The following is a 17,274-nucleotide window of genomic DNA, read 5'->3' on the forward strand; positions in this document are numbered from 1 at the left end:
TGGCTGAGCAATTCAATAGCCTGGAGGAGAGGACGGGAATGACCCGCTTTGTCACGGATTGGATTGCGCACCACAAGCCAGGGAAGGGGCACCCGGAACGCACAGTCAAATCGTTCGCCTTTCAGGAGGCGGAGAGTATCAGCCGAAGGGCGAAAAGGTGCGTTGGGCCGCGCGCAACGGCCACGCAGTGCTGTCGTTGCAGCACGACGGTATAGTCGTAGTGGTCAAGAGAGGGAGTGACGCCGGCGACGTGGCGGAACAGATGGCGAGGGCGAGAAAGGAGGCGCTCGGATACCGGCAGCCGTGCGAGCTAAAGGAGCAAGAGCCGCCGACGCGGAATCGACCCTATCCGGTGCTCAAGTGCTCAAATGACGTCTACATCGGCGATCTCACTTATACGGGACTCCACGGCGAGAGAGTTTGAGGAGAAGGCGAAGGAGCTCAACGCCGTCTGGTCGCCGGTGGCATCCGCCGCGTACAGCGCCGGAGGCGGCTTCGAGGCGGAGGCGGACCTCGATGACATGGAGGATCTCTGAGCGTAAAAGAGGGTTGGCTTGCGCAAGTGGGGGAGGGAAGGCGGCCGAGAGGAATTTTGATGCTTGTTACTAGTCCGCGCCTGTGTCGAGCCTGTCTGCTGTGAGAGAGAGTTGTTGTGTGTTAAATAGGAATTCCATAAGGAGAGGTTACAGGAGGGGTAAGATCCGTTAGCGGGAGATCGGCGGGAGCTGCGGGACGTGACACGCGTGAATCGAAGGCGCGGATTGCGTACTTCTTCTTTTGCACAACACGGAGCAAAATTCTTCTTTTGGGACGCCCCCCCGCGGCTTTGGGAGCTGGTCGCTCCCCGTGTTGCTGGGACGACGCACCCCCCGCCATGAAGACCTCATGCCTCCTCACGATCGCGCTCATCGCTGTGCCGCTGGAGGATCCGCGCCCATCACCGCCGCCGAGCGCCGCCCATCGCTGCGAAGGACGGTGACGGTGCTGAGCCAGACCCAGAGATTCCGAGCTGATGAGCTCGATGAGCACACTATTGGCGATGCGGGACTCCATTGAACCACGAAACGACGGATCGATAGGCGTGCGAGGGAGGAGTTGTAAAATTCTTTTCATCGAGTGCACGGAGCTAAGTGCCTCGCCGTCCTCGCGGGAGTCGCTTAGGCGGCTCCAGTGGTGTACCTGTGTTAGTGCCAGTGCGCGCCAGTCCCGTGCCCAGTGTTGTGCGAGGGACTGTCGTAAAATTCTTTCATCCAGGGCTCGCCCCGATGGAGTACCTGGCGAGTAGAGGCCCCGCCCACCCAGGGTACCCTCTCCGAGGACCCATGGGTAGCTCTTTCGAGGACTCGACGGGGCTCTGCTCCGAGAGACCTCGGAAGAGCGCGCGTGTGCCTCTACTCGCCCGATGGAGTACCAGCTGCACGCGAGCACCCCGCAGGCGGCGGGCGGGGTCCGCACCATCTGCGTGCATGGCCTGCCGAACGACGTGCGTCTGCGAGAGCTCCGCAACCTCGCCGTGCTCCTCCCGGGGTACGAGTCATGCCACCTCGCGCCCGGCGACGGACGGCGCCTCGTCACCGGCTTTGTGCGCTTCGACTCGCCCACGTCGGCCGCCCACGCCTGCGAGCGGCTGCAGGGGCTGCAATTCGACGAGGAGATGCCGCACATGCGGCCCCTCGCCGTCGAGATCGCGCGCCGCGACCTCGACGACGACCGCGGCGGCTCGTCGCGGCGCGACGCGGCGCCCGCGTACGCGGCCTTCACCTCGTACGCCGCCCGGTCGGTGGCGCCTCCGCCGTATCCGCACGCCCCACCATTGCAAGCATATGCGTACGGCGGTCCGTTCAGCGGCGGCGCGGGCGCCGGCGCCGCGTACGGATACGGGTACGGCAACCCCGCCTGCGGCGGATACTCGCACCGGGATGCGGGCGCGGCACCGCGCGTCGGCGGCGGGGGCGGCGTCAAGCGCTCGCGCTATGACGACGCGCAGAGGGGCAGCGACGACACGCTCTGCCTGAGGCGGCTGCCGGAGTGGGTCGGCGAGGACAGCCTGGCGGGCCTGGTGAGCAATCTGCCCGGCTACCGCCACCTCAAGCTCCTCCCCACCAACGGGACGAAGACGCTGTTTGTGCTCTTTGAGAGCGCGAGCCTCGCAGCCGCCGGGCTCGAGGCGCTGCGGGGCAGGGAGGTCTGCGGCTCCGGCGGGCAGCCGCATAGGGTCGAGGTGGAGATCGCGCGCCGGTCGCTGCAGCTCTCCCCGCCACGCGACTAGGAGCGGGAGAGGCGGCCTCCGCGGTGCGCGGGGCCGTGTGGAGACCCCGGTTGAAGCTTGAAGGTTCGGGATATCGGTCGGGCTGTGTTTTGATATTTGTCGTCTAGATTTTGAAAACTCAGAGCAGCACGCGGCGCCGGCATCCGGGATCCGGCACCCGGAGTGCGGAGATAAACATAACAAGCCGTATCCGCGTGATCCGGGGCCCAAGAGTGCCTGAGTGCGCACAACCCGAGCCCGACCAACCTGGTACCTGCGCCGTGCGCCAAAGGGGAAGTAGGCAAAAGGCGGAACTAGTGTGGGGTCGTCTGTCGTCCACATCAAGCACGCTCGCGAAGGATCGCGATCCCCGGCGCTGCGCTGCTCGGGCTTGGGCACCGCCTGGTAGTTAGGTCCCTTGCCCCCGTTGCACTAGATGCTAATCTTCGCCGCCGGCTGGGGGCTCAAAGTGACGCCCGCGCCTCCTGCCACTCTCGAATCGTCCGGCGCAAGTTGTGGTTCGGGATCAGGATGCTACGCTCGAGCTCGCCGCCGGTCAGCGGGCTCGTTGACTTGGTCGCGAGCCAACGCTCGATCGCAGTCCGCTCATACGACTGCCCGTCGGCCGCCACGACTGGCTCGACCATAATCTCGGTCGTGATCGGGCAGATGAAGTCGGCCGGCGGCTCCTCCTCCTCCTTCGCAACCGGCGCCTCTGCAGCCGACGGCGAGCCGCCCTCGGTCGCAGTGACAAGCGTCCGCTCCTCCACCACCGGCCTCGCTCCCTCCATCCTCGCGCTCTCCTCGAGCGCCGCCGCCAGCTCCGCCTCCTCTACCGCCGCCAGCGCTGCCTCATCCTCCGGTTCCCGCGATGGCCCAGCGCCGCCCCCGCCACCCTTCCCCTTCTTCTTCTTCTTCTTCCCCTTCTTGCTCTCCTTGACGCGCCCCGCCTCCTTCTCCGCCTCCTCCTCCGCCAGCAGCGCCTCGGCATGCCGCGCCGCCTCCGCCTCTGCCGCCGCACTCTCCACCGCCCTCGCCGCTGACTGCGCCGCCGCGAGCTCCTCGAGGGCGCGCACGCACTCGCTGTGGCCCCTCTCTTCGGCCATCTGAAGCGCCGTCCTGCCGCTCGCATTGAACGCCGTCGTATCGGCGCCCGCTCGCAGCAGGTGGCGCACGATGGCGGAGTGGCCTTTGACGGCGGCAAACATCAGCGCGGTGTTGCCAGTGCTATCCTGCAAGTTAGCATCCGCGCCGCGCTGCAGCAGCAGCTCGACCACCCGGTCGTGGCTGTAGCTGGCGGCGAGCATCAGCGCGGTGCTGCCGTCGCTGTTCTGCAGGTTGGCATCCGCGCTGCGCTGTAGCAGCAGCTCGACCACTCGCTCGTGGCCGTAGCGGGCGGCGAACATCAGCGCGGTGCGACCTTTGCTCTCCTGCTTGTTGATCTCAGCGCCACGCTGAAGCAGCAGCTCGACCACTCGCTCGTGGCCGTTGTTGGCGGCGAGCATCATCAGCGTGATGCCGCTCCCATCGCCCGCCCGGCAAGTCGCATTGACCCGCCCGCCGCTGTCGAGCCACGCCAGCAGCGCCGCCTCGTCGCCTTGGAGGGCCGCTTCAAACGCCTCTTCGGGAAGGCCCAGCGAGCCGGAAGAGGCCGCTTCGACCGAGATAGCGCCGCCCGCGCCGCCCGCCGCCGCCTCGCGCTGGCTCGCAGTCACCTCCGCGATGTGCTGCCGGAAGGCCTCGACGCACTCGCTGTGGCCCTGCTCCCTGGCGTACTGCAGCGCGGACTTGCCGTCTGCAGCGCGCAGCTTTGTATCCGCGCCCGCCCGCAGCAGGCGGAGCACGATGGCGGGGTGGCCAAAGCCAGCGGCGAGCATCAGCGCGGTCCAGCCGTCGCTCTTCTGCAGGTTGACATCCGCGCCGCGCTGAAGCAGCAAGTCGACCACTCGCTCGTGGCCGTCGCCAGCGGCGCTCATCAGCGCGGTGACGCCGTTGCTGTCCTGCAGGTTGATATCCGCGCCATGCCGAATCAGCAGCTCGACCACCCGCTCGTGGCCATTGTAGGCGGCGCCCATCAGTGCGGTGCTACCGTTGCTCTTCTGCAGGTTGACCTCCGCGCCGCGCTGCAGCAGCAGCTCGACCACTCGCTCGTGGCCGCTGGCGGCGGCGAGCATCAGCGCGGTGCCGCCGTCGCTGTTCTGCTTGTTGACCTCCGCGCCGCGTTGAAGCAGCAGCTCGCTCACCCGCTCGTGGCCTTTAGTGGCAGCGTACGTCAGTGCGGTGCCGCCGTCGCTGCTCTGCAGGTTGACCTCCGCGCCGCGTTGAAGCAGCAGCTCGACCACCCGCTCGTGGCCTTGGATGGCGGCGAGCATCAGCACGGTGACGCCACTCACATCGCCCGCCCGGCAAGTCGCATTGACCCGCCCGCCGCTTTCGAGCCACGACAGCAGCGCCGCCTCGTCGCCTCGCCCGGCCGCTTTCCACACCGCTTGGGGAAGGCTGCCGGTCTCCGCCATTTGTTCATAGTTTTTCTTTTTCAAAACGAATACCTTGGTATACTGCAGTCCCTCTTATTTGGCCCAACCAACCAGCGTTCCAGTGCGATGGCGTCGAACGGCCCTACCGTACCGGGAGCGGGCCCCTAGGCCATCTCTGCGCCGTTGAGCGAGACGTTTGCCTCGAGGCCGCCCTCCTTGACGGCCTCCGCGTAGAGCGAGAGGAAGTCGGCGAGGAGAGCGACGAGCACAAAGTCGCCGAGCATCAGCAGCCTGCGCCATGGCACGCACCAAGTCGGGGCGCGAGCGCGGGCGGGGCGCAGCGTCCCCGGAGCACCGCGTGAATAGGCGGCGAGTGGCAGAGGGCTGCCGGCGAGTCGGGTGGAGTGCGCGCCCTCTCAAGTGGCGGTCGGAGAGGGTGGGGCATCTAGGGGCCAGCAGCATGTGGAACTCCCCTTCGAGCATCAGCAGCAGCCACATCAGCACCCGGAACACCGCGCCGACGGCGAGGCAAGCGACGGCGTGCGAGGTGAGCGCCTCGACCCGCTTCGCGCGTGCAAGGGCGGCGCGCCTGCGGGGCACGCGCCCTCAGACAACCCTCGGACACCCCTCAGACACCCCTCGGACACCCCTCGGACACCCCTCGGACACCCCTCGGACGCATCTTCGAAGAGCCAGAGTGAGCGGCGAGGAGCGGCGGGGGAGGAGGCGGGGGCGGGGCGCGGGTGCGGGAGGTGGAGCAGAGCGATGTTGGTGGAGCAGAGTTGCGGCGCAGGGGGAGTGGGGGGGGGGGGGGAGGGGGGAGGAGGAAAAGGGGGGGGGGAGGGGGGGGAGGTGGCGAGCACACACATCGGCAGCACCGCCAGCATCTGCGTGTAGATGGCGCACGCGAGCGTGACCCACCGGAGCGAGTTGGAGGCGTCCTACGGGTGGGGCGTGGACGTGGCTCGGACGCGACCAGGACGCGTCCACTCCGCGCCGCACTGGAGGCGCGGCCTCGTCGCCCTCGCCGCTGAGGCCAAAGACCATGCTGAGCACTGAGAGCGCCGCGGCGGCGCCCGCCGCCTTAAACGCTGGGAACTCGTCGAGGCGCGCCGGCTGCACGCCGAGCGAAGGGCCGACCGAGGGCGAGAGGGCGAGGGCGAGCGCGCCCGACAGGATCACCGAGAGCACCACGTCGAGGTTGGAGATCAGGCTCGCGCGGAACGCGTGGCCGGTGAGCGACCACACCGCGCGCAGCAGCGAGGCGCCAAAGGCGAGGCGAGAGGCCTGCACGGAGAGCGCGGCCGAAGACTGGTGCTTGGTGAGGAGCGACCAGAGCTGCAGCGCCGACGAGGCCGAGGAGGCGTAGTTGCCCGCGGCGAACAGCAGCACGATATGGTGCGGCCCAGCGACGCCGAGCGGGGACGCGCGCAGCCGGAGGACGCCCACCAACAGCAGCAGCGCCGTGAGCACGCCCCCTACCCTCCGCAGGGAGGCCGGGCTGAGCTCCAAAAACTTGTCGGGCTGCCTCTGGGCGTCAGGCTGCATGCAGCAAACTGTGCCGCGAACACCGTAAGACACGGCGGCGGCAACACGGCGGCGGCCGGGCCAGTGACACTGCGTTTTTTTTTTTGAGCATGCCTTCGATGTTATGAAACAACGCAAGGCGGACATGGCATATCGCTCTCGGGCTCACAGACATCCCTCACACCCGCCGCACACCCGCCGCCCCCGCGCGCGCCCCACCCCGGCCGGGAGAAAGGGGAGTGACAGTTTGGGATTACGAGCCCGAGTATGTTGAGTCCTGGCTCAACAACGCAGAGAACAAGAGGGGGTGGTCCGGCTCACAAGTCCGGCTCACGCGCCTCGAGCTCGCCATCTACCGCACTGAACACTTTCGCCCCCTCGCTCCCAACCCATCCACCCCGCCCCGGGCCGCGCCGCGCGATCTCGGGCGATCTCGGGCCGCGCCGCGCGATCTCGGGCGATCTCGCGCTATCTCGGAGCTCCACGCCACGCCGCCCCCCCCCCCCCCACCCCACCTCACCCACCGCCGCGCCGCGCTATCTCACGCGCCAGCGCCGCCTCCTCCGCATCCGCCTCTGACCGGCGCAGCGCCTCTGCTAGCTCCGTAGCTTCTCGCAGCGATGCCCGCTCCGCCGCACCCGCTCGCTCTGCCGCCTCGCGCTCCGCTCGCCTCGCCGCCGTGTCGGGGCCGGCGTCCGCTAGTGAGACAGCAGCAAGCGGCTCAGTGACTGGCAGCTGCTGCTCCGCCGCCTCTGCCGCCGCTGGCCCGATCAAACGCTCGATGGCGCTGACCCGCTCCTCGAGACTACCCTCGGTCGCCGCGCCGAGGCTCGCCTCCAGCCGATCGACCCGTTCTAGCAAATCCCCCCCGCCGCCGGTCGACTCGCTGCTCACCGCCTCCTCGCACCGCGACACCCGACGCGCCAGCGCCTCCTCTGCATCCACCTCTGACCGGCGCAGCGCCTCTGCTAGCTCCTCAGCCTCGCGCAGCGCAGCCTGCTCCGCCGCACCCGCTCGCTCTGCCGCCTCGCGCTCCGCTCGCCTCGCCGCCTCCTGCTCAGCAGCCAGCCGCGCCGCCCTCTCCTCCTGTGCGCGAACATCTGCCGCAGCCTTCGCCCTTCGCTCCTCCTCTAGCTTGAAGGCAGGCGTCGCCTTCTTGGCCTCCTTGTTCTTCGCCTTGCCCTCCTTTCTAACCGCTTTCTTCTCGGCCGCCTTTGCGCGCTGCTTCGCCTTCTCCTCCTCCGCCCTCCTATCCGCAGCCTCCTTCTCGCGCCGCTCCGCCTCTGCCTGAGCCGCGTTGCGAGCCGCCGCCGCCGCCCGCTGCTCCTCTCGCTGCGCCTCCTCTGCTGCTCGCCTCTCCGCCTCCCTCGCCCGCAGCGTCTCCTCTGCTGCCGCGCGCTCAGCGGCCAGCTTCGCCTCCGCCTCTGCCGCAATCGCTCGCCTCTGCTCCTCCAGCGCCGCAGCGTCCGCCGCTCGGCACGCCTCGTCCGCCGCCCGCTCCGCTTCGCGCTGTCGTGCCACCTGCTCGCGCTCTCGCGCCGCCGCCGCCTCCTCCCGCTCGCGCTGCTCGCGCCGCCTCTTGGCCTCGAGCGCCTTCTCTGCCGCCTTCTCTGCCGCCTCGGCCTCTCTCTCAGCCGCTGTATGCTCTGTGAGAGCGCGCACGCACCCGGCGTGGTCCTTTGGAGGAGCACTGGCGGCCTCGGCAGTCGCAGGCTTGGCCGCCTCCTTCTTGGCGAGCTGCAGCGCGGACCAGCCGGCCGGAGAGCGTGCCTTCGTCTCTGCGCCAGCCTGCAGAAGGCAGAGCACGACGGGGAGGTGGCCTTGGGCGGCGGCGCGCATCAGCGCGGTAGCGCCTCTGCTCTGCAGGTTGACCTCAGCGCCACGCTGAAGCAGCAGCTCGACCACCCGCTCGTGGCCGTTGTTGGCGGCAAGCGTCAGCGCGGTGCCGCCGTCGGCGTCGCTCTTCTGCTGGTCGATCTCCGCGCCGCGCTGAAGCAGCAAGTCGACCACTCGCTCGTGGCCGTTGGCAGCGGCGGTCATCAGCGCAGTGAGGCCGTTGCTGTCCTGCAAGTTGACCTCCGCGCCGCGCTGAAGCAGCAACTCTACCACCCGCTCGTGGCCATTGGAGGCGGCGTGCATCAGCACGGTGCCGCCTTTGCTGTTCTTCAGGTTGGCATCCGCGCCGTGTCGAAGGAGCAACTCGACCACCCGCTCGTGGCCGGATGCAGCGGCGCCCATCAACACGGTGTAGACCTCCGCGCCGCGCTTGAGCAGCAGCTCGACCACCCGCTCGTGGCCTTTGGAGGCGGCGCGCATCAGCGTGGTGAAGTCGTTGCTATCTTGCAGATTGACCTCCGCGCCATGCCGCAGCAGCAGCTCGACCACTCGCTCGTGGCCATAACTGGCGGCGGGCATCAGCGCGGTGACGCCATTGCTGTCCTGCAGGTTGGCATCCGCGCCGTGCTGCAGGAGCAGCTCGACGACCCGCTCGTGGCCGTCTGCAGCGGCGCCCATCAGCGCGGTGACGCCGACGCTGCTCTGCATGTCGACCTCTGCGCCGTGCTGCAGCAGCAAGGCAGCCACACGCTCGTGGCCGAAGGTTGCGGCGTCGATCAGCAGGGTAACGCCGGTTACTTCGCCATTTTCGCGCGCGTTGTTTGCTCCCCCGCCTCTCTCGAGCCACGAACGCACTGCCGCTTCGTCGCCTCGCAACACCGCGTCCACGCACGGCGATCGTTGAGGCACGCTGGCAGGCATCGCCGAACTTCTGCAACGGCGGGCTACTTGCTCGTGCAGCGTTGTCGGCCCGCGACGGCCCGCTTCTTTCAGTCCGCGATGTCCAAGCCGCGCCCCTCCAGTGGCGCCTCCTACTGGGGCGCAGTGCACCAGGCGCCGCTCATATGCCGCCTCCCAATCCTCACCGTGGCGACTTGCGTCGCGTGCATCGTCATCTTTTTCGCCAATGACGCGCACGGCTGGTCTTATGGTCGGTCTAATGAGGGACCATGGTGGTCGTGCCTCGCGGCCATGATCTCGCACGTCGACCAAGAGCACCTCTGGTCGAACGTGGCGTTCCTCGCCATCGCGGGCTGCTTCCTGGAGATCACCGAGGGCGTGCCTCATGTCGCCTGCGTTCTGTTCGGCGGAGGCTGCATCGGCGCGGCGCTTCATGGGGTGGCGGACCCGGACACGCGTGTGCGTGGCACGAGCGGCGCCATCTACGCAGCGTTCTTCAGCCAGCTGTCTCTCCTCGCGCTCAACTGGGCCGAGATGCCCGCCCGGGTGCTACGGCTCTGCGTGCTCCTGATCCTGATCGTCGTCGACGTCGCCGCCTTGATATTCTGGAGGTCGGACAATGTCTCGTACGAGGGGCACCTCTTCGGAGCACTCGCAGGCGTCTCGATTGCTCTCGTGCTCGGCCGGAACGTGCGCCTGAGGCGGTTCGAGATCGCCTTCACGTGGCTTGGCGTGCTCGGCTATGCGGCTCTGGTGGCAACGGCATTTGCGGGCGGGCAGACGAAAGCGGCCGCGCTCGCCGCCGGCGTGCTGCCCCTGCTTGGTGTAGCGGCGACTTGGATCACACGCTGCTCGTTGCGCGCTCCCGACCCCGTGCCCTCTCCGACGGTGCCAGAGGGCGACTGTGACCGTGGCGGCTTCGTGGTGCGGATGTGACGCGCACAAAGGATCACAGCACCGCTTTTCCCGCCTTCGAACCTCTTGGCTTTTTCTGTGTTGACGATGTTTGTGAGGAGAAGGAGAATAAAATACAGCAACACTGCACACACATGCCGCGCGCAACCGCGACCGGAGACGGCAGGCGCACGCACGCACAGCTCCGGGCACCGGGCCGTCGCCCACATGCAGCTGCACCCCACAGCTGTCACAGCAGATTCTGTTGCGAGCATATTCTGTTGCGCAGAGATGGTCGAGCCTCGCGGGAAGCAAGTGAGCACTTGTTATGACCCCCCCAATGAACACACCAGTGAGGGAGGGCGAGACGATCGAGGGGTCCCGTACCATGCGGAATCGACCCTATCCAAGTGCTCAAGTGCTGGAGTGGGAATATTGCAGCGAAATTGGATCGTTACGGCAGGTTACGGCGCCTGCATATCGGCCGGATCCGCGTGCGTCCCCACACACTCGGACAGCTTCGCAGCAGATGAGGCTGGCTGGCTCGCGCCTGTCGTCCCGCCCCCTATTGGCCCTCCGCGGCCGCCTCGGCGCGGCGTCGGTGCTGGGCCGCCGCGGGCTCCACCTCGGCGTCGAGGCTGACCCGCGGCGTATGACCTTTGTGGACCCGACCGTGCCGGAGGAGACACCGAGCCGGGAGCGAGAGGAGGAGCAGGAGCTCCGTTCGCTCAACGGGATGGCGCAGGCGTATCGCGAGGCGGGCGACCTGACGCGTGCGGAGGCGTACTTTGCGCGCGTCCTCGCGCGCCGCCGCGCCCTCCACGGCAGCGATGACCCTCGCACCCTGTACGCGATGGGACACCTGACTGCGGTGCTGGCGGCGCGCGGCTCGCTGCACGCGGCGGTGACGCTGGCGAAGAAGCAGTGCGCGGCGTCGCTGCGCACGCTGGGCCCTTGCCACCCCGACACGCTCCTCTGCCACGGGCACGCTGTCTCACTCCTCTCCCAGGTCGGGCGGCACGAGGAGGCGCCGCTCCGTAGCACCTTCCTAGCACGTTCCTAGTACCTTCAAAGTCTCCTTCCTAGCACCTTCCTAGCAGTCTCCTCTGCCAGGACGAGAAGGCGCCACTCCTCGACCTCTCCTCGACCTCTCCTCGACCTCTCCCAGACCTTTCCAGACCCTCCCAGACCTTTCCAGTCCCTCCCAGATTCTCCCAGACTCGCCAAGACCTGCCCGGACACTCACAGACCTGCCCAGACTCGCCCAGGCCTTCCCAGACTCCCGTCTCTCCGCCCTGTCCGCCGCGCAGGCCGAGGAGACGGCGCGGCTGACCCACTCCTCGTGCGCCGCCTACCACGGCGAGGCGCACCCGACCACGCTCATCGCCCTCTCGCAGCTGGGCCAGGCGCTGATCTCCCCATCTCTCCCCATCTCTCCCCATCTCTCCCCATCCCTCCCCATCTCTCCCCATCTCTCCCCATCTCTCCCCATCCCTCCCCATCTCTCCCCATCCCTCCCCATCCCTCCCCATCTCTCCCCATCTCTCCCCATCCCTCCCCTCATCGCCCTCTCGCGGACCGGCCAGGCGCTGATCGCCGTCAACAAGCTCGATGAGGCGGAGACCTGCCTCCGCACCGAGGCGCAATCTCCCCATATCTCCCCACGTCTCCCCATATCTCCGCCACGCCTCCGCACCGAAGCGCAATCTCCCCATATCTCCCCATATCGCCCCATGTCTCCCCATATCTCCGCATATCTTCCGCGATCCATTCGTTGCCCCTCCCGGGGGGCCTCGCTCGCAGACGCCCGTCTCGATGTCCAGAGACCTCCCGCTCACTCCCGTGCACCAGGTGGCTCTCTCGACCGACTCGCTCGGCGGCAGCCACCCCGAGACTCGCATCGCCTGCTCCAACCTCGCCTCGGCGCTGGTGGCGCAAGCGCGTGCCTGCTCGCGGACGCCATCTCCCCACATCTCCCCATAACTCCCCATCCCTCCCCACCTCTCCCCACCTCTGCCCATCTCTCCCCACCTCTCCCCATCTCTCCCCACCTCTCCCCCTCTCTCCCCATCTCTCCCCGTCTCTCCCCATCTCTCCCCATCTCTCGCCACCTCTCCCCATCTCTCCCCATCTCTCCCCGTCTCTCCCCACCTCTCCCCATCTCTCCCCACCTCTCCCCATCTCTCCCCGTCTCTCCCCATCTCTCCCCATACCTCCCCATATCTCGGCTAGGCGCGCGTGCTCGCTGACGCGATGCCCGACCTGTCCGCCTCGAAGCTGTCCGAGGCGGAGGCGCTGTTCCGCGCGCAACTCGACGCCTGTGTCTCGGCGCTCGACGCCCACGACACGCCCACGACACGTTTTCTTCCTGCCCACGACACGCCCACGACATGTCCACGACACGTCCACGACACGTCCACGACATGTCCACGACACGTCCACGACATGTCCACGACACGCCCACGACACGTCCACGACATGCACACGACACGCCCACGACACGTCCACGACACGTCCACGACATGTCCACGACACGTCCACGACATGTCCACGACACGCCCACGACACGTCCACGACATGTCCCACGACACGTCCCACGACCCGTCCCACGACACGTCCACGACACGTTCCCTTCTTCCCAGGCGCTCGGCGAGAGGCACCCGCACACGCTCACCGCCGTCTCGAACCTCGCCCAGACCTACCGCGACCGAGGTCCGAGATGCAGCCGAGATGATGCCGAGAGGCGGCCGAGAGGCGGCCGAGAGGCAGCCGAGAGGCAGCCGAGAGGCAGCCGAGAGGCAGCCGAGAGGCAGCCGAGAGGCAGCCGAGAGGCAGCCGAGAGGCAGCCGAGAGGCAGCCGAGACCCGCGGCGCCTCTCCACGCCTTCTCTCTGCCAGCAGGACAGCTTGCGGAGGCGGAGCCGCTGCTGCGCCGCGAGGCCGAGCAAAGACGGCGCTGGTGCCTGACTAACCAGCTATCCGTGAGTGGGTCCGTCCTTAGTGGATTAGGCCGAGCTGTCGGCGCTGGTGCTCGGGCCGGCGCACGAGGACACGCTGTCCGCACAAGAGGCGCACGCGCGCGTGCTGGGGCACCTCAGCCGGTACGAGGAGGCGGTGGCGCTGCTGCGCGCCAGCAGAGGCGAGGCGCACCCGGCAACGCTCGCGCTGATGGCCGAGGCGACGCAATCTCCCCATATCTCCCCATACCTCCCCATATCTCCCCATATCTCGCGCTGATGGCCGAGGCGACGCAATCTCCCCACATCTCCCCATATCTCCCCAAATCTCCCCATATCTCGCGCTGATGGCCGAGGCGACGCAGCCGACGCAGCGGTGGCAGCGCCTGCCGACGCGCCGCCGCACCTCGGCTCATCTCGGCCCATCTCGCGCTAGGCGACCCAAAAGTACCACGACGAGGGCCGGCCGTCGCAGGCGGAGCCGCTGGCGCGCGAGCTCGTCGCCGCGTGCGCGCGCCGGCTAGGAGTGCCGGGGGCTGGGAGACGGCGCGCTTGCACGGGCCTTCTTTACTGAGCGGTCTGGGGAGGGGGTCTCGTTAGGCGAGCAGCCCGAGGAGGAGGGAGAGGCGTGCCGCGCGCGCTGCATCTCGGCTGCACGTCGGCCGTCCCTCGGCTGTAGGCGAGGGGCACACGCTGACTGTGCGCTACTCGTGGATGCTGGCGGTGCTGCTGCGGCAGCAGGGCAAGGGCGACGAGGCGGCGGCGATCACCGGCGAGTGGGGCGCGCTGCCGTCGGATTTGCCGGCGAGCTTGCCGACGGCGCGGGGGCACAAGCCGGCGCCGCATTCGGTTGTGGACTACGTGGAGCTGGGCCAGTTCTCGCACACGCTGCAGACGGTGCGCTTCGACGGCGCCGGTGGTCGCGAGGGGACCGGACATGTCCGTGACGTGTCCGTGGGGTGTGTGGTCTCGTCTAGGTGAGCTTCGAAGACAACTACTCCAAGGACCTCGTCTCGCTGGGCCACGGCGCGGCGGAGCTGCCGCTCGGGGAGCTCGGCGGCGGAGGCTTCGCTTTCCACTTCGAGACGCCGTCGTACTGAGGCCGCCCTACTGAGCCTTGCGGGGGCGGCGGCGGCGGGGAGGAGCGGGAGGCGGCCGAGGCACGGCGAGGGGTGCGGAGGAGGCGGAGGAGGGGAGACGGGGAGGGCTCGCGCCCCTTGCCTCGTGCCCCCCTGCCTCGTGATCCCGCGGGGCGAGTGGCGTCGCCCCGCGGTGTACAACGTCTGGCGCGCGCACACCCGCGCGCGGCAGAGTCGCTCGGCGCGGCCGCGGCAGTAGTGCATGTGCAATCTCTGGTGCATGTGTTGTCTCATGTGAGAGACTTTGTGAGCGGGACTGCGTCGATGTGCCGCGCTCTAGGTCTAAGGGGAGCACAGCGAGGCCCCGCTGTGAGGTTTGCATACATTTGAAGCGGGGCTATGTAAAACACGCGATGTGGAGACTAAAGTAACGTGTGTCGCTCCCGCCGCCTGCGCCACGATGACACAACCCACATGATTAATTACCTGTGTCGCTAAATCGCGATTTTTTTCGAGGTCAGACCCATTCATGCCTGCACCCTGGCACCACTGTGGACGGTCCGTCCGACGTCGGGTAACCGTCGCCGCATCGCCCTCGCGACTCAAGGTGCGCGCAGCGTGACCGCCGTGAGCTGCCCTCCCGACCCATGTAAAAAAATCCGCCATCTCCCCTCTCAGTGAGCCGGGAGAGCGCTCCGGGCACCTCCGGGCAGCCGTCTCCCCGCCACGAAAGCTCTGCCGAGAGCGCCGTTCCCATGGGCGGCGTTCCCGAACCATTCGTAGGCGCCGCGCGGCATTGCCAATGCTCCATCGACACGGTGCAGGCGGCCCCAAGCCAAAGGGGTGGACACGTGCCGCCAAGAACGCCTTCCTAATCCACTTTGGTGTGCGCACGGGCGGTGCTCCAGTGGACGCCACTGCCGACGGCGCCGCCGCCGACCCGCCCGCCGCCGACCCTCCCACCGAGGAGGTCGACGGAGCTGCAGACCCAGCGATGCAGTCCGAGGCCGCCGCTCCGGTGGCAGAGGCTGACGTCCCGATGGCGCAAGCGCTGAGCGATGCCGAGCTTTCATCAGATCACGAGCACGAGGAGCAGCCGCTGCTCCATGAGCAGCGGCTTGCGACAGTCAACCAGGAGCAGGCACGGCTTGAGGCGCTGCGTTGGACCGAGGAAGAGGTGGCTTTGTGGGTGAGTTGGGGGGGTGTGAAGGAGGACTTGATCTAGGCTGGAGATTGCACGTGGAGCACTTGGAGGCGCTAGAAGGAGTTCGAGGAGGAGCGTGCGGGCTACATGGAGGAGACCTCGTGCGACGAGTCCGAGGACGAGGACGAGGACGAGAGCGACGGCGAGGCGCCCGCACCCGCCCCCGCACCCGCACCCGCACCTGCACCCGCGCAGCGTGCAGCGTGCAGGGAAGCGTAAGGCTGCACCGCCTCGAGCACTGCCGACGCGCCCGCCAGACAGCAGTGATGACGATGGCCCATCATTGCATGCGCCAGCACCGGCGCGGGCAGGGCGGGGGGCCAAGCCGGCAGCCAAGGGGTCCGCACGGCGCAAGCCGCCAGCAGCCAAGCCAGCAGCCAAGCCAGTAGCGGCCATGTCGAAGCGTCAGCGACGGAAGTGATCTGTACACACTGCATGAGTATAAGGTAAGGTAAGGTAAACTTCTCCACACACACGAGGTGGTGGGGCAAGGGGGGGCAACCCTCGCGTCTCCACGTCTGACGACAGGAGCCCCACGGCATTCAAAGTGCAAGGCCCAGTGCGCGTGGGTGAGCGGTGTGTGTGTGTGTGTGTGTGTGTGTGTGTGTGTGTGTGTGTGTGTGTGTGTGTGTGTGTGTGTGTGTGTGTGTGTGTGTGTGTGTGTGTGTGTGTGTCACGTCACTGCATCCTCCGCCGGTTCCTCCCGTCGCCTCTTCTTTGTTCGAATGTTTTTCAATCCATCCTTCACGAAGCCCTCCCATGTAGCTAGCGTTCTTGGCGAATGTCTCGAAATGGCCAGCAGGCGCTGTCTGCTCGCGGTCTGTGCGGGCCGCTCGTCCTCCTCGCCCTTCTTTCGTCCTCCCGTCCCTCCCCTCCACCATGGCCTTCTCGGCACTTCTTTCTCCATCCGCCTCGCCCTGCCTTTTCGTATCGTGCCGTTCGCCCTCCATTCGGTGACCTCCATGGCTGTCCGGCTCCTTTTGGGTGGCGCTCTCGATACCGTTGCGTCAACCTCGACGTCGCTGTCGCCCTCCCCGTCCCCGCCGTCGTCCGTGCCTCGGTTCGCGTCATCGGTAGCGTCTCCGTTGTTCCCTCGTGCCCCGCCGTCGCCCTCTCTGCTCGGGCCGTTAGCGATTTCGCCCCTCCTGCGTGTCGCCCCTCCGTCCCCTCCCCTTTCTTCGTCGTCATCGTCGCTGTCGCGAAAGCCCTCCGGTCCCTCGATTCCCTCGCCTATCCCCCCCGCTGCGTCGTCCCAGTTTATATCCTCATCCTCTGCGCACGTCGCGTTGGCTTCCTCTCTCCCCCTTTCCTCCCTGCCCCTCTCGCTGTCTGGTGTTAATGGACCCCCTTCCTCTCCCTCGCCACCGTCACCGTCACCATCCCCGTCGCTACCGCCCTCCATGCCCGCCGCCCTTTGTTTCACACTCGTCTCTGCCATGTCCGCCGTCGCCGCCGTCCTGTCTGCTGCGCTCTGTGCTCCGTGGTACAGTCGCTTATTGTTGCTGAGTATGAATCGTGTGTGTGTGTGTGTGTGTGTGTGTGTGTGTGTGTGTGTGTGTGTGTGTGTGTGTGTGTGTGTGTGTGTGTGTGTGTGTGTGTACTATTGTACGAGATTTGTACATTGCGCTCTAGTTTGGGGCTCTTGGGCAGCAGCTCACAGCCTTTTTTTGGTCGGTTTCTGGCGCTAAAAAAATGCAAAATTTTCTTCGCGGGGCTCTGCCCCGCACCCCGCTGGGGCTGCCAGCCCCAGACCCCAGGCTGGGGCTCCGCCCCAGACCCCGAGTTAGGCGCTGTCGGCGGCCAGAGGCCGAGTTACGTCTGCAGGCAAAAGTCGCTCGCTGCCGTCTGAGCTCGAAAAAAATCGCGATCTAATGTTCAAACAAGCGGTCGTGTCGTGCAGCTCGGGTGTTGGGGAGGTTGTGGGAGCCGCTCTGGTTTCCCTTGATCCAGGACGTTGGCGATCCAGGACGACGTTGGCGTTCCAGGACGCCCCAAAGCCGCTCACCTTTGCCAATGGCCTTCACACTGGCCTTCCTAGTCTCCGCTGTTGCCGCACGCCGGTCGAGCATCTCGAGCCCGACATCTTTCGTCAACCTCTCTCTTCCCCGCGCTGGCGGTGAGCGGCGGGCGATTGACAGACCGGCAAACGCTTC

At 67.3% G+C, this 17,274-nt stretch overlaps 4 protein-coding genes across 4 annotated transcripts; 3 read left to right on the plus strand and 1 right to left on the minus strand.

Annotated features, from left to right (window-relative positions):
- Positions 1 to 1,402: 1,402 nt before the first annotated feature.
- On the plus strand, positions 1,403 to 2,269 carry EMIHUDRAFT_230093 (hypothetical protein; the record flags this gene model as incomplete). The annotated part of the gene is made up of 2 exons (XM_005785318.1): positions 1,403 to 1,780; positions 1,988 to 2,269. The coding sequence occupies 2 exons, from the start codon at positions 1,403 to 1,405 to the stop codon at positions 2,267 to 2,269; spliced, it is 660 nt and encodes a 219-aa protein (XP_005785375.1).
- Positions 2,270 to 2,712: 443 nt separating this feature from the next.
- EMIHUDRAFT_230094 (hypothetical protein) lies at positions 2,713 to 3,039 on the minus strand (the record flags this gene model as incomplete). The annotated part of the gene is made up of 1 exon (XM_005785319.1): positions 2,713 to 3,039. One exon carries the CDS (start codon positions 3,037 to 3,039, stop codon positions 2,713 to 2,715), a length of 327 nt encoding a protein of 108 aa, XP_005785376.1.
- Positions 3,040 to 9,087: 6,048 nt separating this feature from the next.
- EMIHUDRAFT_230096 (hypothetical protein) lies at positions 9,088 to 9,924 on the plus strand (the record flags this gene model as incomplete). Its single annotated transcript, XM_005785320.1, has 1 exon — positions 9,088 to 9,924. The coding sequence occupies one exon, from the start codon at positions 9,088 to 9,090 to the stop codon at positions 9,922 to 9,924; it is 837 nt and encodes a 278-aa protein (XP_005785377.1).
- Positions 9,925 to 10,391: 467 nt separating this feature from the next.
- Positions 10,392 to 14,324, plus strand: EMIHUDRAFT_467862 (kinesin light chain). Its single transcript, XM_005785321.1, has 9 exons — positions 10,392 to 10,909; positions 11,193 to 11,288; positions 11,469 to 11,522; positions 11,734 to 11,820; positions 12,115 to 12,204; positions 12,891 to 13,058; positions 13,275 to 13,362; positions 13,518 to 13,735; positions 13,816 to 14,324. Exons 1-9 carry the CDS (start codon positions 10,412 to 10,414, stop codon positions 13,936 to 13,938), a joined length of 1,422 nt encoding a protein of 473 aa, XP_005785378.1. The 5' UTR covers positions 10,392 to 10,411; the 3' UTR covers positions 13,939 to 14,324.
- Positions 14,325 to 17,274: the final 2,950 nt, after the last annotated feature.

Source organism: Emiliania huxleyi (assembly GCF_000372725.1).
Source record: "Emiliania huxleyi CCMP1516 chromosome Unknown EMIHUscaffold_161, whole genome shotgun sequence".
Lineage (NCBI taxonomy): Eukaryota > Haptophyta > Isochrysidales > Noelaerhabdaceae > Emiliania > Emiliania huxleyi.